Source organism: Scleropages formosus, chromosome 9 (assembly GCF_900964775.1).
Source record: "Scleropages formosus chromosome 9, fSclFor1.1, whole genome shotgun sequence".
Classification (NCBI taxonomy): domain Eukaryota; kingdom Metazoa; phylum Chordata; class Actinopteri; order Osteoglossiformes; family Osteoglossidae; genus Scleropages; species Scleropages formosus.
The window spans coordinates 28,109,783-28,130,955 of record NC_041814.1 but is presented as its reverse complement, the minus strand read 5'-3'; the positions used below and the strand labels follow the sequence as shown (position 1 = coordinate 28,130,955).

At 46.1% G+C, this 21,173-nt stretch overlaps 1 protein-coding gene, 1 long non-coding RNA gene and 1 other non-coding gene across 3 annotated transcripts; 1 reads left to right on the top strand and 2 right to left on the bottom strand.

Annotated features, from left to right (window-relative positions):
• Nucleotides 1–207: 207 nt before the first annotated feature.
• LOC108937076 (uncharacterized) lies at nucleotides 208–1,319 on the bottom strand. The gene is made up of 3 exons (XR_001966322.1): nucleotides 1,193–1,319; nucleotides 545–630; nucleotides 208–407 (listed from the first exon to the last, which is right to left on the bottom strand). It is a non-coding gene; the product is annotated as an uncharacterized LOC108937076 (long non-coding RNA).
• A 12,916-nt stretch (nucleotides 1,320–14,235) lies between these two features.
• Nucleotides 14,236–14,308, top strand: trnar-ccg (transfer RNA arginine (anticodon CCG)). Its single transcript has one exon. It is a non-coding gene; the product is annotated as a tRNA-Arg (tRNA).
• A 3,690-nt stretch (nucleotides 14,309–17,998) lies between these two features.
• otud1 (OTU deubiquitinase 1) lies at nucleotides 17,999–20,585 on the bottom strand. Its single transcript, XM_029254956.1, has one exon. The coding sequence runs from the start codon at nucleotides 20,299–20,301 to the stop codon at nucleotides 19,192–19,194; it is 1,110 nt and encodes a 369-aa protein (XP_029110789.1). The 5' UTR covers nucleotides 20,302–20,585; the 3' UTR covers nucleotides 17,999–19,191.
• Between the last annotated feature and the right edge of the window lie 588 nt (nucleotides 20,586–21,173).

The window sequence follows — 21,173 nt, the reverse complement described above, 5'->3', positions numbered from 1 at the left end:
CGTTAGCTTCAAACATTAGCGACCTCACACAGATTAGGCCCAGTCTGAGGCGAAAAGGGATTTTCTCTGGAAAATCCTTATTGACAGTGTAATTTAGTCCATGATGAGCTTTAGTCTGTTTCCGGAAAACTAGCCCAAAGTGTTTCTCTTCAGCTCCTCGGGGGACGGCTGGGTTAATACCAAACACCTACCGGTAAGCGCCGCTTCCTTAAATCTGCTTTTTTTAGCTAATTGTCAGTCTCCATCTTTCTGTCGATTCAACGTCTGCGAGCTGCTGCGTTCCTGCACAGAAACAGACGGCGATCCGGCGGCCGCCTGCCATCCCGCGCTCTTCGCCAAGTAATCGGTGTCATTTTCGTCCAATCACGTGCGCCGGATGTGTCAGGTGACCGCGTTTCGCTGATGTTCTGGAAGGTGTTGCACGGTTACACAAAATTTTTTTACTACTTTACGGAAAAAACTATGTAAAAGAATAAGAAGACCTGGCGGTTTAATTTCTAAGATGTTATTATTGAAACCTGTGATTTGTTGGTTCAATTCCCACCTGGGGTGTATCTTCACACCGACTGTTTTACTCTTGAAATGGAGAAAAGCGATCTGGAACATACATCCTCACAGCTTTAATCCTCTCTAAATTTGGGATAAAGAACACGAAACACAGAAGACAAACACTTTGCATGTATGAATGGAATGATAGACTCTTTGATTCTTTATCAGATGGATGTGAGTTCAAATCCTGCCTGATTCTTGTCATCCTTTTAATGGGATCTTAAATATTGCGCCTTACAACTTTAATAAAGCTTCAGTTACGTTATAATTATAAGAATACCTTCCTGCAAACCCATTAGCCTAGTGGATAATGGTTCCGTTTATAGAGCTTCGGGTTGTAGGTTTGTGTCCCAATTTAGCTGTGTCATCATTTCCATAATCTGCTGGTCATTTGAAATAAATGGAATCATATTGCCATCCAAATTTGATGTTTAATCTATAAAGGGAAAATACTATAGATCCACATATGGGTTCCAGTATCCTATCATGCTGGGGTTTATGAGTTCAAGTCCCACCTGGCTTGTGTTATAAGTGCCATGCAATGGTTAAGTGTGAAAGTTCTAATATATGGCCTTCCAACTTTAAAATGGGCTACGTTAAAAAAGAAAGATTATACACATGTGCCTCGGCTGCTTTATCTTACCTCAGGGGGTCTAATACACAAGTCCTTCCCTGGAGCTGGGCTTGTGGGTTTGAGTCCCAGGTGGCTTGCAGTAACAGTGCTGTGAAGTTTCTTAAAATTATCATATACCCTTTTCAATGTAACAGGCATAATATTAAGATGAAAAATACTATACATATATATATACACACTCACTGACCTTTAGCTCAAAGACCGAGTGCCCTAATGGGTAAGCCATCAATGTCTGAGGCTGAATGTTATGGGTTTCAATCCCCCTGTGTTGTATCCTCACTTCTATGAAATGTTTAGTGAAGTGGAACATACTGCATCCTTTAATATGCTATAACTTGTAACAGGTGCTAAATTAACAATACCAAACATACCTAGGAAGCCCAGTGACCTCATAGCTAAGGCGTCATCTGCTCCATGTTGGGGATTCAAATCCCACCTGGTTTAGCAATAACTTTAAATTACAGTGCCTAAGGTTCAAAATGTAAGAACCTCTTAAATGCATCCCACACACCCGGTGTTCACATCTGCAGCTGTGCTCCGCTTTTTTGCACACCTTTATGTATTTATATAATCTAATATTTACATTTTAAAGCCCAGATAAGCACCTTAGCCAAAGGTTTAACAGCAGGATTTTAACAGTTGGATCTCCTTCTGCTGCCATACCTGGATGCCGCAACTTTCCCCCCACCCCTCCTCCCCAGCGTCCACATTTCGCTGAAATACGCCCCCCCGCACCACAAATACAGCAGCTGCATAATTCAACCAATTTTATGCATGGAGGACTCGGAGGCCCGTCGCGCCAGTGGGGTGCAGTGACCCGCTTACCTGACGAACACATCATAGCGGGTTTGGTAACATCCGTTCTTCTTAAGAATGGTGTCGGAGATGGGTGGGGGCATCCACCCCGACCAGGGAACGCGACCCTGTCTCCTGTCCAGGTCGTGTCTGACATTAGCTTTGGTGCTCCACTGCCTGGTCACACTGATGCTCTCAGGGAGAGAGAATGAGTCTGCACCAGATGTCCCCCCTCCCCCGGGCGCTCGATGGGTCACCGCCCGCTCCCACCAAACCAAGCACCTGGTGGCCGCATGCCCACGCTGGAGCAGATGGCACCTGAGAAAGAGCAGTACACCCACACACACTGATCCAGCCACATACACATATCAGTTTACAAAGCAAAGACACATACACAACCAGAGACACCTAATTATCCTATAGTAACTCTATTATTACACTCGCTCACATTCCTTAACCACTTTCCCAAATCGCCCCATAGGGTTATGTGAGGATGGAGTGCCAGTCCATCATAGGACAACCTCTCCACACACACACTTACACACTCACACATTCACAACCTACGGGAAGTTTCAGAGTCACCAGTTAACCTGAAACACATGCCTTTGGAGTGTGGGAGGAAACCAGAGCACCTGGAAGAAACCCACACAGACAGGGAAGAGAACATGCAGACTTCAGACTCAATCCTGTGTCCCATCGCACACCCCAGGAACTGTGAGGCACCAGTGCTACTTGCTGTGCTGTCCACGTGTGCATAAGTGGTCTAAAATGTGTTTTACACAGGTTTCTGTAGTATTTCCATTAATGCTGTATGAGCAGATAAATATGCAAATGACACAGGGACACAGATTTAGCCTTTCCTGTTTCGGCCCCGTGTAACTCAAAGTGTTTATGGCCCTACTGCTGAAAACCACGGGCCAGTGGGCTCTAGGTATCAGGAAGTTTCGGCCAAGGGTGGTGAACAACCTGCCCGCTGGCCTTTAGAGCAACAGACACGGTGCAGCGGGAAGAGGAACAGACCCGGTTCACCAGCCTGCCTGTTTCCATACAGTAGGGATCAGACTTGCTTCCAGCGAGGAGCCCAGACCCTACAGCGAGTGGAGGGCACACACATCTCGGTGCCCAGTGACCTCTGAGTGCATATGTTGTCAGCAGGTGGCATAGTGGTTAAAGAAACGAATATCCTGATCACAAAGATTAGGCGGTGTCCCACCGTGAGAGGTGCTTATTGCTATCCCTGAGTTTCAAGACTTTGAACCCCAAGGTCAAGAAGCTGATTGCGTAGTAGTTGGAGCTGCTGTTTTTCAACATGGAGCTTATGGGTTCAAATCCCACCTTGTGCTGCAGTACTCCTGAATAGGCTCCGTGCCCCAGATTGCTATAATGCAAGATTCCCTGCAGTACAAATGGGTTATTAACTGTATTGTTGGTGGCTTAACACTGTAAGGAACTTTGGGGGGAAAATATGTAATTGAATCAGCAGTGAGTTGTTATAAATTTTCATGTACTTGGTGGCTTTGTCCAATGGAGCAAAAAACAAAGGGTTCTTAGACAAGCAGCTTGTTCAGGAGAAAAAGCACTAGCCATTACTCCACCTACTGGCTCTTAGGTGAAACATGTCTGCTTAGCTGATCAATAAAATGTAACTACAGACCACTGGCAGTACTGACCTCACACTGCTTGTTTACTCATGTGAATTTACCAGGTCACCTAAAGCTGGACTGTTGCTACGCTGTACAAGCCTGGGGTCCTTTTTAAAGCTCATGGTGGTGGACTTTAACCACGCAGCTGTGGATTCCGAACCCAGCTGATGCGATATTGCGTCCGGAAGCCGGTTGAAGGCAGATTTCTCCACTGGACAGAATGACTCTTCTTCCTCCCTGACATTTTCAAGTTATAATATTTTTAGGTGCTGTGGACAGAATCTGTGAGCCAAGTGGTGTAAATCACAGAGGCCTGCGGTCACTGCGAACCAGTGCAGCACATAGAAAGCAACACAACAACATTAACAGGGTTGTTCAGCTGTGCAGCTCAAACATGTTTGCCTGGGATTGGACCCTGTCTCACCCCCTAGCATCCTAGGACAGACTCTGGATCACCACGACTCTGCAGTGGACAAGCAGGTATTAAAAACACATGTGTTAGGTGAATTCGATCCCCAGTTTCTGAGCACTCAGCCCCATCGCGGGATAAAACACACATACACACCCTCAGTGAGTGATGATGTCCTATATTTTGCATTCGTTCGTTTAGCAGATGCTTTTCTCCAAAGTGATTTACAATGTTCAGCTACTTACAATTATTTACTCATTTATACAGCTGAGTAATTTTACTGTAACAGTTTTAGAGTCAGTACTTTGCTCAAGGCTACTCTAGCTGGGATTTGAACCTACCTTTGTCATAAAGATAGCAGCTCTAACCACTACCCCACCAGCCAGATAGCAAAGTGTTGACAGCCACAGGTAGTGTAGTTGTCAGCAGTGTTGCTTTTTTCAACCCAAAGGTTGTAGGTTTGAATCCCAACCTCAGGATGTTGATAAAATTGCTCAGCTGTATAAACAGGTAAATAAATGTTTTAAGTAGCTTTGGAGAAAAGTATCAGCTAAATGAGTAAATACAAAACTACCAGACACAGCTAGCAGCACGAGAGTTACAGCAACAGCCTTCAGGCTCCAAGGTTGTGGGTTTGAATCCCACTGCCAGATGTAATACCCTTGAGCAATGTACTAACTCTCAAAAATACCCAGAATGGGAAATAATCATAGGTAAACTAGCATTTTAAGTCACACTGGAGAAGAGTATCAGTGAAATGAACTAGTGTGTCTCAAACTGAGAGATAATAGTGTAGTTGTTAGAGTAACTGTCCTTATACCTAAAGGTTGCAAGTTCAAATCTCCCTTCCAGTTATAGCACTCTTGAGCAAGATCCTTACTCTAAACCATTCCAGTTAAAATACCCTGCTGTGTGAATAATAGTAACTTGCTGTGGAGAAAAGAGTGAGCTGTACTAATAAGTGTAAACCACACTGATACTTTAATCCACAGTGATTTACAGAATTTGACCCCTTTAAACTGTGGTATTTAGGTGTGACAATTCAAGGTAAGTGCCTTGCGTTCTTGAACTCGACGCTACCTGTGATCCCTGAGCACATGAAATAGATCCTATGGACTGCGGTTTAGGAACCAAAACATTTTCCAGGTATAAGATATGATGTTGCCCGTGTGAGATCTCACCCTAACCCTAAGATCATCTCCACGCTGCTGAAAACCATCTCAGCATCATTCTTCTGAGCTGAAGACCAAAACTCCCAGTTTACTGGCTGGGTCAAATTTGTGCATCGACTTCATCGAGTGATACCGTCACCACGAGGTAAAGGAGCAGAAGTCGATTCACACGGTTTTTGGGGTAAGTGTGGGTAAGGAAGGGCTTTATCGTTCCCATCCTCACCAAACCTTTTGACAGCTGGAAGAACCTTCTGTGAACAACACACAAGCTCACCTCTTCAAACCCTAGAGCTGAACCACAGCCCAGGTGCTGTGAGGCACCAGTGCTGCCTGCTAAGCCACCATGCCACACCATTTATACCTCATGACCCGCGCTCCCTCACCATGTGGTGCGCTCGGTCGGTTCATTAAGATCATTTCCATAATTCAGACACAGATGGAGAAATGCACCGTTTGAGTCCCGCACCCCAGGACACCATCAACGGTTTGGGGGCTGAGGGTTCACCATCCGGGCACAGCCTGCCTTACTGCACATCTGCAGCCTAAGTATCAGTTATTTTCTCTCATAAATCCCCAACCCCACTAAAAAACTCAGCAGCGATGGGCTCCCTGGTTCAAAGAGCTGCACCTGGATGGAGGAAGAGCAGTGCTGCATGACGAAGCGCGACTGCATCGCCCCGTCTGGGGGGCCATGGGGACGAGGGACGCGGTCACACTCCTGCGCCTCTCTCACGGCCGCGACGCCACAACAGTGCGGGTAGCAGATAAATACGAAGGACGGAAGGGGGAGCGTCACACCGTAGCCGGTGACCTTCACGACGTAAGCACAACATTTGACTCACTTCAGAAATTTCGGGCAGCGACGGGGGGCAGAGGGACATAAATAACAGACATCGTGTGGCAAATCCTAGCGCGGCCCAGACAGTGCGGCTCGGGATGCAAAGTTTGGCCCGTGTGTGCGCACGCGCGTGTGTGTGTGAATAAATTAACACCGGACTCTGAAGCATCAGTCAATCGTTTTTTTTCCAGCGCTGACATTGGGAAATGAAATCGCTGCAATCGCAGCTAAATTAAGACACAGTGCGTGACATACGAGGTGAGAATGGAGAACGAGCGCGAGCTCAGGTTGGACCCTAACGCCTCCTGTGAGGGTCACTGGCTTCACAAAGGATAACATCCTCCAGACGGCCGCTTGGGCCTCTGGGGTCTAGATGTGGGCAGCGTGGGTGCGAGCAGAGAGATACCGCCAGCTCAGGTTACCAGAACAAAACGTGCCGAGGTCAGAAAGAGACGCCGGTGCAAGTGAAGCCACCCTGGGGGGGTCACTCCGCTCCTCTGCTGCACACCACTTCACTCCCCAGACACAGTCCTAGTCCACGTCGTCGGTGTGGGAGTCCCACACACACCTGCACTCAAGTCCGAGGGATGACCTCACCTTCCCAAAGCCAAGGTCATGTGTCATAACCCCAGTTCTTCAGAAAGTGATACCGACTTGGGTAAAACCGAAGTAAGCAAAGTGTCGTTGAGTCTAGACAAGGTCCAGCTGACCATTCAACATCTCGCGCCCAACAAGTCATACGGGAGACACAAACTCGTAAACTTTTTTCCTCATAAAATCCAAGATAATTATTATTCACACTCAAGACTGAAATATGGAGTGCGCGCATGGAAAAAGTCCTGCCGGGTTCCTGCCGGACCAGCCGGATGCAACAGGTTGGAGAATAAGGACCAGGGGACACCTGAGATAGACCGAGTCTTTACTGCTTCAAAGTGGTCCAGATGATGGTCAGTCCACCATGGGGGGTGTTCCTGAGAACACTGCAAGACCCTCCATGAGACAAGGAACCCAAACTGGCACCTAACCTTCAGTGATCTCCACGGGTTACCTCACTGCACCATGTTCACTCCGACATCTGATCACCTTCGGTTTTGGGCCACATAGTGCACAAATGTTTGCGGAGCACAGAGAGACAAGGTCAAGGTGGACAGGCTGTCCCCTCCACAACCCCAGAGCAGAGAGGAAGAGGAGGAACGAGCAAAGTTCTTACTGTTCAGTCTGGGGCTCGGGGTCCGATCGCCGTGGGGCGGCAGGTCCGCGAACTGCACCCGGTGTCCGGACATCTTCGGAACCTTCGATCCACCGCTGGGGAGGGTTGAGGGATGAGTGTGAGAAGAAGCCCGGTTCATTTCATCCCCCCTACCCACCAACACACCCCCACCCCCTGAGCCGCCTCCACCTGGGGGGTCTCGATCACCGGAGCGCTCCCCGCCGCATCGCCCGGCGAGCTACCCGGGGTTCGAAGGGGGAGAGTCGCGGAGTCGAAGAGGAGAATCGGTGTGTCTCTCTCTCTGTGTGTGTGTGTGTGTGTGTGTGTGTGTGTGTGTGAGACAGAGAGAGAGAGAGAGAGAGAGAGAGAGAGCGGGAGGGGGAGAGTGATGGAAAAAAGCGAACTTCCATCTCCACATGACTGCAGGCATTACGTCACCGCTCGGGAGAGCGATCGCGAGCGCAGGGGACGCGCTACACTGTATCATCCCGTAACTCTTTCTCAATAACTGTGCCGCCAGACCGGCCGTTCAAACACAGCGCGGAGCCTTAAAAGTTCGGAACGCGGGGTGTCCTTGTCCTTCGGGGACACCGTCGCTGCGGCTCTCCGACCGAGTTGCTCTTGTTGACGGACACTGACTCGACGCGTTGCGTGGGGATTCCTGTGCGCTGCGATCGATCGCGCGTTTCCTCTGTGTGTGTGTGTGTGTGTGTGTGTGAAGGAGGGTGCGGGACAGAGAGACGTGTGGATATCCAGATGTGCCCTTGTGGTTGCCACAGTGCGAGTTCACGCACTGCTTTGCTTCTGCGGCGCGAGACGGCCAGGTGGTAGCATTGTCCCCAAGCGTGACCAGCCCTCACCCCCCCCCGCAATCCAAGGGTCATATTTGAGGCTGCATGTCATATCATATATTATCACAAGGGGTACCAGAGCAGAGGTGTAGCCCACTACAAGCCTACAGTGTCCCCCAGTATTTGTGTTCAACTCCACTGCTTTAAGGAATATTGACAATATTATCATTATTGATCCTCCAGTACTGTTACACCCCTAACATGCTCTTCATACTTAACTGTATATACAGTATGTACTTATATAGTTATACATATAAGTGCATATTGTAATGATGACGTATCATGGTGGAGACGAAGGGGTTGCTCCGCCCCCTCGGTCCTTGCTCCCGCGCGCGCAGGCTGATATACTTGGCCGTGTGCTCATTTTGTGCCTCGCACGTTTTGGAGATTACTTTAATGTTGTTTATTTTATTGTAAGGACAGCTGTGTGAAATATGTCGTCCATAGTTGCCTACAAGATATTAAAAAGAAGAGCTTCCTTTTGTCCGTGTCCGTCTGGATTTATATAGTTATACGCCTTTCTGGAATCCACGTGAGGATCTGGGCTAACTCATTAGCCGGATCGTTACAATATGTATACAGGTGCATACACACACACATATATGAACTTAATCATTGTGCTAAAACCATGTGACATATAAAAGTAGCGCAGTGATTAAGGACATGTTGGACGTTTCACTCTGATTTAGTATCTTTCTTGGACGTGACTTTTATACATTTATTATTTTAACATGTGTTTCACTTATCGTGATTTACCCATTCACACAGCTTGGTCACTTTTAGAGTACCAGTTCAGGGTAATTTCTTGATCAAGGATACGCAGTACTAGCGGAGATTCAAACCTGTGTCCTCCCCTGACCCCATGCCACCTGCCTGGGAAAATGTTCACATGACACAAGGCTAGGTGATCACACAATATATACCTTTTCTCCCTTCCAGAGGCTGCAGCAATAAATAAAAACCTTCCTCCTCCACACATTTTTCATTAGTTCAAGAATATTTTGCAGCCAAGATGCAGCTCTTTCAAATACTTTACACCAGAAGGTTCTTTTTCCTTCATAGTACTCCTTGGGCTTAGTAATGTCCCATTATGCCTCTCAGGCTGACGGTGTGACGAGTGAACCCGTTCGCAGGGAGATGGAGAGGTCATATTCCAGGTTTGGCCTGCTGCTTGTTCAGCTGTAGCGGGTAATTCTCCTCTGGCGTCCAGCACTTACATTTCGATGAGGAAATGGCATACTAAATTTAGCGCCATGCCTGGTGTCAGATCAGAGGAGGAAAAAGGAGAAGATCGCGTTGGAAATACTGGATGCTGTGAAGTTCTGGCGAAGAAATATGAAAGGGAGAAAAAAATAATCCGGTCTCCGATCAGCTACCGCAAGAAAAATCGGCCGATCTGGCAAAGACGACCAGAGATGAACTGCACAGATAATATCAGCTTGAGAGCATTATTTACAAGCGCTGCGTCGCCACCATCTCAAACATTATTTTTTTCATTTTACACACTGGAAATAATGTTTTCGAGGGTTCACAACATAATATAATATCACAGTCTAATTCTGTTTAAAGTGGGATGTGTGACCTTGACTGAATTCTCAAAGCGCTCAACATTGTCCTTTCTGTCAAATGTAATAATATGTCAGATAGATCAGAGCTATTCATATTTCAGCTGGAAACAGTGTATATTACTGCTGTTTTTGTGCTCAGTGTGGCCTTAAAAACTGTTTAACACTTTGCCTCTTTGTCTGGGTCATGTTTCACGGATATGAAATTGCTCTCAAGGATCTCAAGCTTTGGAGGAGACTGCCTCGAGTGTGTGCTTTTTTGGGCGTGATCACCTTGTGACGGACTGGCGTCCTGCCTGGGACATACCATGCCTCACACCCAGATTCTGCATCACCATGACCCTGCAATGGACAAGTGATGATTCACAATGGATGGATGGATGGATGGATTTTCTCCAGATACAGTATTTTAATTCCTAATTCCCTCATGTACTGTGGGACTACAAACACCCAGTGATGAACTGCTCTTCTGTCCTGGGATTCCTGGCCTTCCATCCACTGTTTTCCGCATAAAGCTCTGGAAAGAAGAAACACTGGCCAGTTGGAATAAGAGCAGAATGAGTTTGACATTGACCCCAGAATGTGTTTATGGGGCAGTTCATTTAATATACCAGGCTGCCAGAAGGTGAGGCTTTTTCTCCAATATTTCATGGATCTGGAGACCAAAAACAAAGAAAATTTAATGTCTCCACAGACAAAAATTGAAAACTGAAGACAGCTTCTCATAACAACCTTGAGCATCAGAGGCACAAGACTGCAGAACCACGACAGGTTGCAACTAATGAGATAACTAGAATTACATTTTCAGATATTTATATCATATTCCACTGATGATCCCTAGCATGTTTATTTATTTACTGAGTAAAACCAATTATAAAGACCATGTCCATTAAATAATTACTGTATAAATGTGCTGTAGTACTGCATGTAAAATTTAAAGCGATACTATATATAACTGTCATTGTAGCATTGTACCAATAAAAATTATGAGCAAATTAAGGCTGAGTGACACAGAAAGAAGAAGAGAAAAAACACAGAAAATAACTGGTTGAGATGAGAAACAGCTGGACAGGACAGCAGAAAGCTGTTTAAATATTGGCATGAGCATGGACTGTGGTTTGATGGTAATGGCAGTGCATGACATGGAATGCTGAATAATAATTTCTGATGATAAAAATGGAATTTTCTCGCCCATTCATAAGTATCCATGCTGAGAGCGTGGACTAAAAATAAGTACAGTAAGACAACATGCTGGCAGCCGGTGAAGCTCCCGGCCGTTGGCAGGTGACGGGACGCCAGCACGCTTCGACCCCAGGGGCCGTGCATCTCCAAGTGTGTGCGAAGCACTCCTTCCAGCATGGAGAGGAGGAGAAAAGGTGGGAAAAGAGCTACGAATGAGAAGTGGAAGAGCGTTTTGATACTGCAGTGTGAGTGCAGGGATAAGAGTGAGTGCTAGTTCAGGAACATAATCTTCCAAAGTTTCCCAACACACACACCCACGGGGCACTAGGGCTCGAGTGTGCATGCACAAAACGAACATGTCGTCGATAGGAAACACCAGTCCGTTTGTGCATGCAGATTGACCACAGCTGTCATGCCTTTGCACCCGTTGAGCCTCAATCTCCTCTGAGTTAACAGGAGGTGAGACCAACAAACGGTTCAAGCCTGGAGATGCTTAACAAAGAGGGTCTGGACATTCATCTCCAAATAAAAGTGAGTTTTTTCTCTACTGGTGAATTTTTTCTTGGTTGTTATAAATACACAGAGTGAAAAAAACTGCTGAGGATAAAAGAAAGCAAAAATGGGCAGAAGATGGCACAGAAGCATAGAATCTTTTCCTCACCATCAAAGGATCTGGGTTCAAATCCTACTGTAGCACCCTTAATCAAGGTACTCACCTCCAACTAACATGTGCTGTGAAAATGATGTTATTTCATAAATGCAGAAATCCCTTTAAGCAGCTTGGTGTTCCAGCCTCACAGTAAAAGTCACCTTGGGAAAAAAGATTAATAAACACACATTCTGTTTTGAATTAAGTGTAAAAATGACAAAATGACTGCATTTCCCAAATCTGAGACTTAGAATATACCCAGCAGCACTGTACTGGTCTATGAATGGTCTATGGGTCTATGAACCCATATGCAAAACTTTACCTTAGCTGATAAATATATTTAAAGGAAGTTATCATCACGTATAGTCGGATATTTATACAATCAGGACAGGTTAGGCACCTTTCTCCAAGCTACTGCATCAGGTCTCCTCTGCACAGGGGGTATATTAAACATGACATCTGTTGTCCCTAATAATTGATTCGGCAGAACATTTCTTTTCCCAACTGATGATGATTTCCCCTCCTCCTAAGACATAGCAAAAAAGGACTTTGGATATTATTTCTAGGGTTTCTAGGAAGTTGCTGAAGCTCCACCCACAAACATGCAGGATCATTAAAAAGCACAAAATGTCCTCTATATGTTGAATTATGACTCAGCATTGTAGCATATACAGATTGAGGGATAGTTAAAAACAAATGTCCCCTAAAGAGTACAAAAATGGGTTATATCTTTATACACAACTAATCAAAAGTTTGAGCACACATGCTACCCACCAGACTTACCTGTGCCAAAAAACACAGAAACTTGATGTTTATTTACTGCAAGTGGGTCTTATGGACCAATACGACCAACGAGTCAATATATGAAGTGTTTAGCACCGACTGCTGAGTATTTCCAAAATATAGAGAGAATGGGTGCATGACTTGTGCCTGTGTGATATACAATGTCTGGCATGGAGGTGGCAGCATAATGCAGTGGGGATGCTTTGCTGGTCACAGACCTGGCGATCTTTACCAACTCAGCTGGTAGCAAGCAGCATGGTCATAATAGTATACTTCAGAGATCACTCCATCAGTATGCCATTCAGTCATCAGCCACCAGTATTATGATTAGTTAGAAAGTCTTCCATTCTTCAGCCTGAAAAACACCTCAGTGTTGTGTAAGAACTATCTGGAGAAGAAGGAAAGTGAAGGACAAATAAAAGGTATGATCTGGACATAAAAGGATGTCAATTATGAAAAAAGCCCACAATCTCTTACAATGGTGATACATTACATGATATATATATATATATATATATATATCCACCTAAAACATGGTAATTTTTAAAATATATAATAAACTAATGCATATATACAGTATATATGAATGCATTCTGGTTGAGTTTAAAACTACTCCAAAATGACAGCATCTAAATGACAGAATCTAAAACCTGGAAGCAAAAAGAGCCCTTTCAGAAAATGGGTTTCAGAGTTTATTAAACAAATAGCCCATTCTGATGAGCTCTGGGTTCAGACAAGCTGTGCCTTCAGATAGCAATTCCCAAATGGGCAAATTGTAGAATATACTGCAGGGCTGGAGCATTGGACCTGAAATGGCCAGGACACTCGGGTACAGTTAGTCCCCGAGGCAGAGAGACATACTGGCACAGCGTGTCTTCGCTGTCGCAGGAACAAAGGAGAAACAGACCCGAGCCAAGTGGAGGCTCCTTGACTGCGGTCAAGCTGCTGGAAACATCCTCCTCTGGGAAGCACAGAGCGGATGGGAATGTAGAGAGACCCTCACTCCTACATACAGGCACATCAGTGAATCTTAAGTGACCAGAAAATCCAGTATTATATTTTATATACAGTATATTTCAGGAATTTTACAAAATCTGCAAAGTAGAACGGTTTAGTTTTTATTACTTTAAAAATATCTATTCTATTGTCTTATTTTGACATTATACAGTGCTTTATTAAAAATAAATCATTTTATTTACATATAAAGGGGGCATGGTGGTGCAGTGGGTTGGACCGGGTCCTGCTCTCCGGTGGGTCTGGGGTTAGAGTCCCGCTTGGGGTGCCTTGCAACAGAGTGGCGTCCTGTCCTGGGTGTGTCCCCTCCCCCTCCAGCCTTGCGCCCTGTGTTGCCGGGTTAGGCTCTGGCTCCCTGCGACCCCAAATGGGACAAGCGGTTCAGAAAATGTGTGTATTTACATATAATGACCTGATTTTAAAACTTTTAACAGGTGAGCAGTCAGTCATGTGATCAAATCACACTCCCCCTGTAGTACAGACATGCAAAGAGTAACTACATTTCAAGCACTATTAATTATAACGCTATATATTATCATTATGTAATACTATAATTGTATTGGTAGCCTAATGGGTAAGTCATCAACCTTTAGAATGGGCGATGGTGGGCTTGAACCCCATCTTGGTGGTGGCTTAACTGATAGGAATTGTGTGGAACTTCATAACAGATCTGACTTGATTTACATAACAGTGCTACTAGTAGTTGAACACCTTGGGGTCCTTTAAAACTCACAGTAGCGAAAGACTATGTGCACAGGATGAAAAATACAGATGGTTGTTGGTTTGAGTTGCACCTTCACTGCATTTCAATGAGCTGTTTGGTTGTTGATGCTGGGAAAATGCAGGACATACTGTTACAAATCAGAAAAGACATTTTATGCCTTCAGCAGAGCTTAGAGACAAGACAACAGGCTAATAATAGAGGACAGCACCCAGGAGTGGACCCAGTGGCCTAATGGATAAGGCATCAGCCTCCGGAGCTGGGAATTGTGGGTTCGAGTCCCACCTGGGTTGACCATGTGCTCCTTGATGGGAAGTGTTGACTAGTTAAAGCACCACTGCAAAGGCCATGGTAAGCCCTTACTTAAAGTAGTTAAGGACCTCAAGACACCCAAACTGAATTAGCCTCAATCACTACATTCTGTATGATTTAAAAAGCTGCAATGTTAGCTTTTTTTTGTGACCTATTTCTACAGTTTTGGTTTTAAACTGCACAAATTCCCCCAGTTCCACTGAATGTTTTGAAAATGCATATGTTCTTATGTCACTGGAAAATCATTCTAGTTTTATGCAGTCTGCATGTTTATTGAATATCTCTTCTTGAATATGTACTTTGAACTCTGTGACACAAGGGACAGTTTGACACTGTCATAAAGTGTCGTAGTAGCTGTTGGCTCTGAAAGTTTAAATTCTTTGGAAAGAAGTGTGACGTTGATTGAAAAGGGTGTAGTTTGGTGTAATAACTTTTATCCTGCAACACTTCTGCTCTTTTTTGCAGTAATTCACAAGGCGATTTCCCCGTGAGGCACCGCAGCTGCCTCTGCTTCGTTTCCAGGTAAATGTCAGAAGGACAGGTGGTCCACTGTCATAGCACACTAAAGTAAACAAATTAGCAGAATTCTTATTTTCCACTTTGTTTTGTATGGGATGTAACACAGCTCTGCATGGCTACTACATGCTTGACCCCCCCCCAACCCACCTGCGGGGGGAACCTTGCTGTCACCCCTCGACCCTGCATCTGTACCCAGTAAAGTAGCAAGTAGCTGCTTTTTTTTAAATGTTATTTCAGCTTAAAAGGTTGGAAAACTCACATCTTCTATTATTCTCACTGATAAAATGAGTTAATGCTGCAATGTCTTCTAACGTGTGTCTCTATCGCCACCTAGATGTGGCATTTTAAACTATATTGTTCATAACATTTCAACAAGAGGATTAAATATTTTAACTTTACCTACCGCGTTAACTCTATAGAGTCTTTGTAACACCTTCAGTTTGTCTTCAATCTGTTATTCATGTCTTTTGAATAACTTTTAATGGAAAGCATCCAATCAAGTCAAGACCAGTGTGTAATTCTATCTACCCATCACTCATGCTTCAGTACTAGTTTCAGTCATAGTTGGTCTGGTGTTAGAGATGCGGCACAGTATTTTATCCTACATTGTCATCATCTGATTATTTTTTCATCACTTTTGCTCTACACTAGCCTGACATTATAAACCACATGTTGTATGCCAATAACTACTACAACACAGAACAGCTGGTAGTAGAGTGGTTAGTGCTATTGCCTTTGGACCCAACAGTTACCGCTTGAAGTCTCACGTTCAGCAAGATACTTACCCTAAATTACTCAAGCAAAATTACTAAACTGTATAAATAATTGTAAGTTGCTTTGCAGAAAAACATCAAGTAAATATAACAAGCTCATTTCAAAATACCTGTTAAAAGAGGTGTAGTTCATGCCTCTCCCTAGAAAGGCTATTCATGTTATTACATTAAAGTAGCAGTAATCTGCTGTGTTTACTCCTGCAATCAGGCCTTGAGTGACACTTATTTCCCCAAAAGCGATTCAGGAGACACACAAATATACTGACCTTTATTAAATGAACTCATAAGTAGCACCCATCCAATTTCAACAACTGCTTGTCTTGAGCAGTTGCAAAGAACCGGAACCTATCCTAGAAGCAAGGCTGAGGGTGTTACATTCTAGACAGGACACCACACACACACACACACACACACACACACTATGGGCTATTGAGCATCACCAATCCACCTCAACTGCATATCTTTGGACTCTGGGAGGAAACCCACGCAAATACAGAGAGAATACGCAAACTCCACAGTGGCTGAGCAGAGACAGAATCCACATTCTCTCATACCACCTGGGTGCTGTGAGGCAGCAGCACTACTCGCTGTACCAGTGTGCCACACTGGTAAAAAGTAGTGGCAATTTATAATTTGTCACATAAGATAGCCTATGGCACACCTTTAATGGGGTGAAATGTTCTAGTTAAACTCCTAGAAGAGTGCCTGTTTATCAGGCAGTTTTTTCCCCCCAAATTTCACTGTATATGTTCAGATTGCCAGGGTCATTTTAGTGTCCACACCGAAGTTCTCTTACTATGAAAAAATCCAGTTTCGTCTTTATCAGTATAGAGTCATGATATAGCCTATGGGCTTTTTTCCAGTGAAATACAACATTTCTGCCAACATTCTAATCAAACCCCTGCTGTAGAACCCTTCATGACTGCAGGGTCTCACGGTGAAAGTCACTTTGGACAGAAGTTTCAGCCAAATGAGGTGAGCAGCATGTGGTGCAGGCTCTTAATCATAAGATCCCAGGTTCAAATTATGCTCCTTAAGCAGTACTCTTAAGCACTAACAATACTCTGCTATACAAAAGGGTAGATAATTTAAAGTAGGTTAGCATACAAACGTGGGGGCAGATTATAGTGTAGCTCCCAAAGGTTGCAGGCTTGAACGCCACCTCTACCTGTAACACTCATCTCAAGGTACAAACCAAAAATTACTCTAGTTAAAGAAAAATTTTTAAAAAAATGACCTAGCTGTATAAATGAGTAAATAATTTCAAGTCCCTTAACACTAAGTCTTATTGGAGAAAAGCGCCAAATAAAAGAATAAAGGTAGATCTGAAACTGTAAGCAATGCTCCCTATAGGCTGTGTGTGCACATAAAGCATGTTTTCCAGTCATCAGAAATATGACACAACCGACAGTCTATGGAACTTGCCTGGCAGCCGCCTGCTCCTATCAGGCCAGTATAAACTGTACTGTTACTGTCTGATGCCATTTCCTTTTACAGTCACAATTCATATCACACCAGAATGTTTAACTGTCATCATGGCACAAATATTTCAGCTATGACTAACAATCTTGGCAAAAAATAGCTGACTGCAAAAACAGCATGTTAGAAATTAGAGGGAACTCTGACCAATTGTCTTGGAGAAAACTGAGGTTATGAGTAACACTGTACTGCAAATATCATTTACACTACATTACCACCAGATGGCATCCTGAACCATGACCAAGGATATGCCAGTAATTGTGAAATAAAAGTAAATAAAGCAAATGACTTTTGCTGGTGGATGCAGAAGTCTGAGGTTACTTTATTTCTCCAGAAATCACATGAACCCAAATGGCCATATCCCTTAGTTACTGTAAGCAACTGTCCCTTTGTAGTCAAAGGCACTTAGTATTTACACATACAGTTCATATGTACTTTTAAAGTCTGACTCATCAATGACCACTGACCAATTCAATAAAGCTTCTCCTGCACTCAAACCAGTTCTGGTCACAAGTGCATGCCCATAGCCACTGTGCCCCCTGCTAAGAATTCCAGGATTTACTGCTGGAGACCAGTAGAGGTTGAGGTACCTTTCCAGAAGTGCATCAGGTGAGCTGACAGCAGCCTCTCCTGGGAAGCTGACAGCGCTCACATCACCGACTCAAATTCTGCATGCTCCTCTACATACTGCTCCCTGACGTCATGGAAAAGACAGCACATGCCAACATCTACCAGCTAAAATGTGTTAAAATCAAGACTGGTTATTACATTTATTCATTTAGCTGACATTTTCTCTAAAGAAACTTACAATTATTTACCCATTTATACAGCTGGGTAATTTTACTGGAGCAATTTAAGGCAAGTACCTTGCTCAAAAGGTACTACAAACAGAGGTGGGAATCAAACCTGTGACCTTTGTGTGCAAAGGCAGCAGCTCTAACCACTATGCTACCAGTTATTACATTACTCACACCTACATACCTGCACATGTGTGCAACCTTTATATATGCTAAAATTGTGAAACGCTACAGCATAAACCTAAACGGAAAGCATATGCAATGAATATAAAACATTATGTGCTCAGTGAAAACTTCTCTGTAGTAAAGGGCAATGTTGAATGTAAAGATGTGCACAGTATTATATTTATTTCTCTCACACTTTTCTGCAAGGTAACAATGTTTGATTTGTACCCAAAACAGCTTACCGTGACATACCAATTATAAAGCAGGGTAATTTTTACTGTATCCACTGACAGTAAGCACCTTGAGTGAGGGCAGAAGCAGGGGTTTAAAGCTGGAACCATGAGGCACCACACAGCACCTCTAACCACTGCGCCACCTGCTGCTCCAAACCTGGAGTGTTACATAAACTCTGGTGGAAAGAATGCATTCTGCTTGGACTACAGTGACTCTCCCAGATTATATTTCACCATAAATTGATTTAGATGTCATTAAATTCTGCTCATTTTCTCTGAAATGAACTGACAATGACTTTTACAGTAATTGCCAATAAACAGCATTTTATTATTTAATACCACTATCCTGGAAAAAGAGAGTACAACCCCCCAGTTCATGTCCAAAGAAGCGATAAAATAATGAAATATGAATGCAGACACAAAAGTCAGAGAAATATTGACCCCAATACAGTGGGCGGCCGATACCAACCTGCACGGTTTCATGGTCGACATAAAAAAACTACCTTCAAACTGTTCGTTCGGAACATGACATTAGAGCACTGTGCTTATGAATGATTGTGAGAATATATTTTTAAAATGTAATATTTCATCCGTTTACTGTCCGCATCCTTTAGACTTTAGTTCTCAACCGGACACTCGAATCGCCTCAGGCTCAGACACCCTCGCCTCGGTTATCCGCACACAGTGTCCGTCGCTGTCGTATTTTATTTTTAAACATTAAAACAAACAAAGAAAAAAAACAGTAAACCCGCTCAGGATCCAGGTAAATTTAATTACAAAACTAAACTCGTCTTAGAAAAGTAATAAATTAAGGCGTAAAGTGCTTTTATCTCAGTACAGGGGCCACGGCGGCGGGGAGGCGAAGTGGGTGAGTTTCGAGTTCGGGAGGCGAGCTCCTTCACGAGGAGCCCCCTCGCTCGAGGTACATCCTGGAGAGCGACGCCGCCATGGAGCGCGCGAGCTCCTCGTCCCGCTTGCGCTGCACGTGCGCCTGCCGGCACCACGCCTCGTACTCGGGGTTGGGCACGCGCGCGTCCAGCAGCGCGTCGTAGTGGCCGTTGCTCAGCCAGCTCAGCCAGATGGTGGGCTTGGACGCGTCCTCCTCGCCCAGGCAGTGCACCATGGTGGAGACGGTGGGGCTCTGCGCGCTGCCGCCCGTCGTCAGCCGAATGTTGACGCGCAGCATGTGGCTCATGGCCAGCAGCTCGGGGTAGCCGGCCCAGGCGCCGTCCTGCGCGGCGTTCAGCAGGAACTCGCCCGCGTCGCCCTCGATGATGGCGCTGAACTCGTCCAGGTGGTCCGCGATGTGGTGCATGGTCTGCTCGCGCAGCTCGCGGTGCGCCGACTGGTCGCCGTAGAGCGCCTCGCACACGGCGCGGTACAGGCAGTTGCCGTCGGGGATGATGTGGAAGCGGTACTTGCGCCTCTCCTGCAGGTAGCGGTTCTGTCGCTCCACCTCGGCCAGGTAGTGCGTCACGCGCTCGCTCGCGTGCGGCCGGCCGCCCTCGTGCTGCTGCTGGCGCGGGCCGCAGGCGAGCAGCCCAGCGCTCGCGTGCTCTGCTGCACCTCCGCCGGCGGCGCTCTTGCGCTCCTCGCGCTCCGAGCCACCCGGGGAACCCGTTCCCGTCGCGCGACCCTCCGTGTCGTCGGCGGCGCCCGTCTTCTCCAGCGACTCCGCCCCGCCTTCCCCCTCATGATGATCTCCGTCGCGCTCCCCGTCAAGCGCAGACTTTTTGCCCCTCGGCTCCTTGATGATGTGAACGGGAAGGGCGCGCGGGGCTCCGCGCGGTCGCGTTATGAGGATCTCCGCCGTGGACGTGAAGAAGGCGGGCCGGAGGGACGTGGCTTCGTAGCAGGAGAAGTCGGGCATGTTTGTGGCGGCCGCGCGACCGTCGGACGGCGCACCCTCCGCACGTTCGGCGCGCGCGACGCTCGAAACGGAAACCGAAACCGCGCGTGAGGACCCCGAGCCGGGATAGTGCGTCAGCGCGCTGCTGTACAGCTGCATTTTCAGCGACGCCACTTTATATAAACGCTGCCCGGGGGGCTCCAAGGTGCGCCCGCGCACGGGATGAGCGCAGCGGTTAAAAATACTCACTTCCGCCCCGCGGAGCGACGGCTCGCGGGTCCGGTCCACCAGCGCTGGCCATGTTGCGTCAACACGGAGCGCGCGCGTACCTCCTACTCCTCCTCCGTCCAGCTATAGCGCAGAAACGTGTAACCGAACCCCTGTCCGCTGGGACCCCACCCCTTACCCCCAACTCGAGGCAGGATCTCCGGCGCCTGCACCGGCGTTCTCGTGCGTCTTACGTCATAGCGGAATTCCTTACGTCACTGTTTTCAATACAAACATTACAAACAAGCTCATGCTGAACAACATCATGTCACGAGAACAGATGAAAGGTGCAGAGAAAGTCACGAAACAACTATCAACAGAAGGGATCTCCGGTCTCGCCGTGGCTCTGTGCCTGCTCTCTGATAGGTCTGGGATTTGAGTCCCGCTTGGGGTGCCCTGCGTCAGACTGGCATCCCATCCTGGCTGTGTCCCCTCCCCCTCCAGCCTTGCGCCCTGTGTTGCTGAGTTAGGCTCCAGCTTGCCGCGACCCAACTAGGGACAAGCAGTTTCAGACTGTGTTTGTGTGTGATTAGCTTGTGAGGGGTGTGGTGGTGTGGCAGGCTTGTCCAGATCCTGCTCTCTGACGGGTCTGGGGTTCGAGTCCCCCTTAGAGTGCCCTGCGATGGACTGCCGTCCCGTCCTGGGTGTGTCCCCTCCCCCTCCGTCCTTGTGCTCTGTGTTGTCGGGTTAGGCTCTGGTTTGCCCCGACCCCACTCGGGACGAGCGGCTTCAGCCAGTGTGTGTGTGATTAGCTTGTTAGATCA

Excerpts from the sequence above, each read along its gene's own strand:
- otud1 (XM_029254956.1), bottom strand. The coding sequence starts at position 20,301 with ATGCAGCTGTACAGCAGCGCGCTGACGCACTATCCCGGCTCGGGGTCC.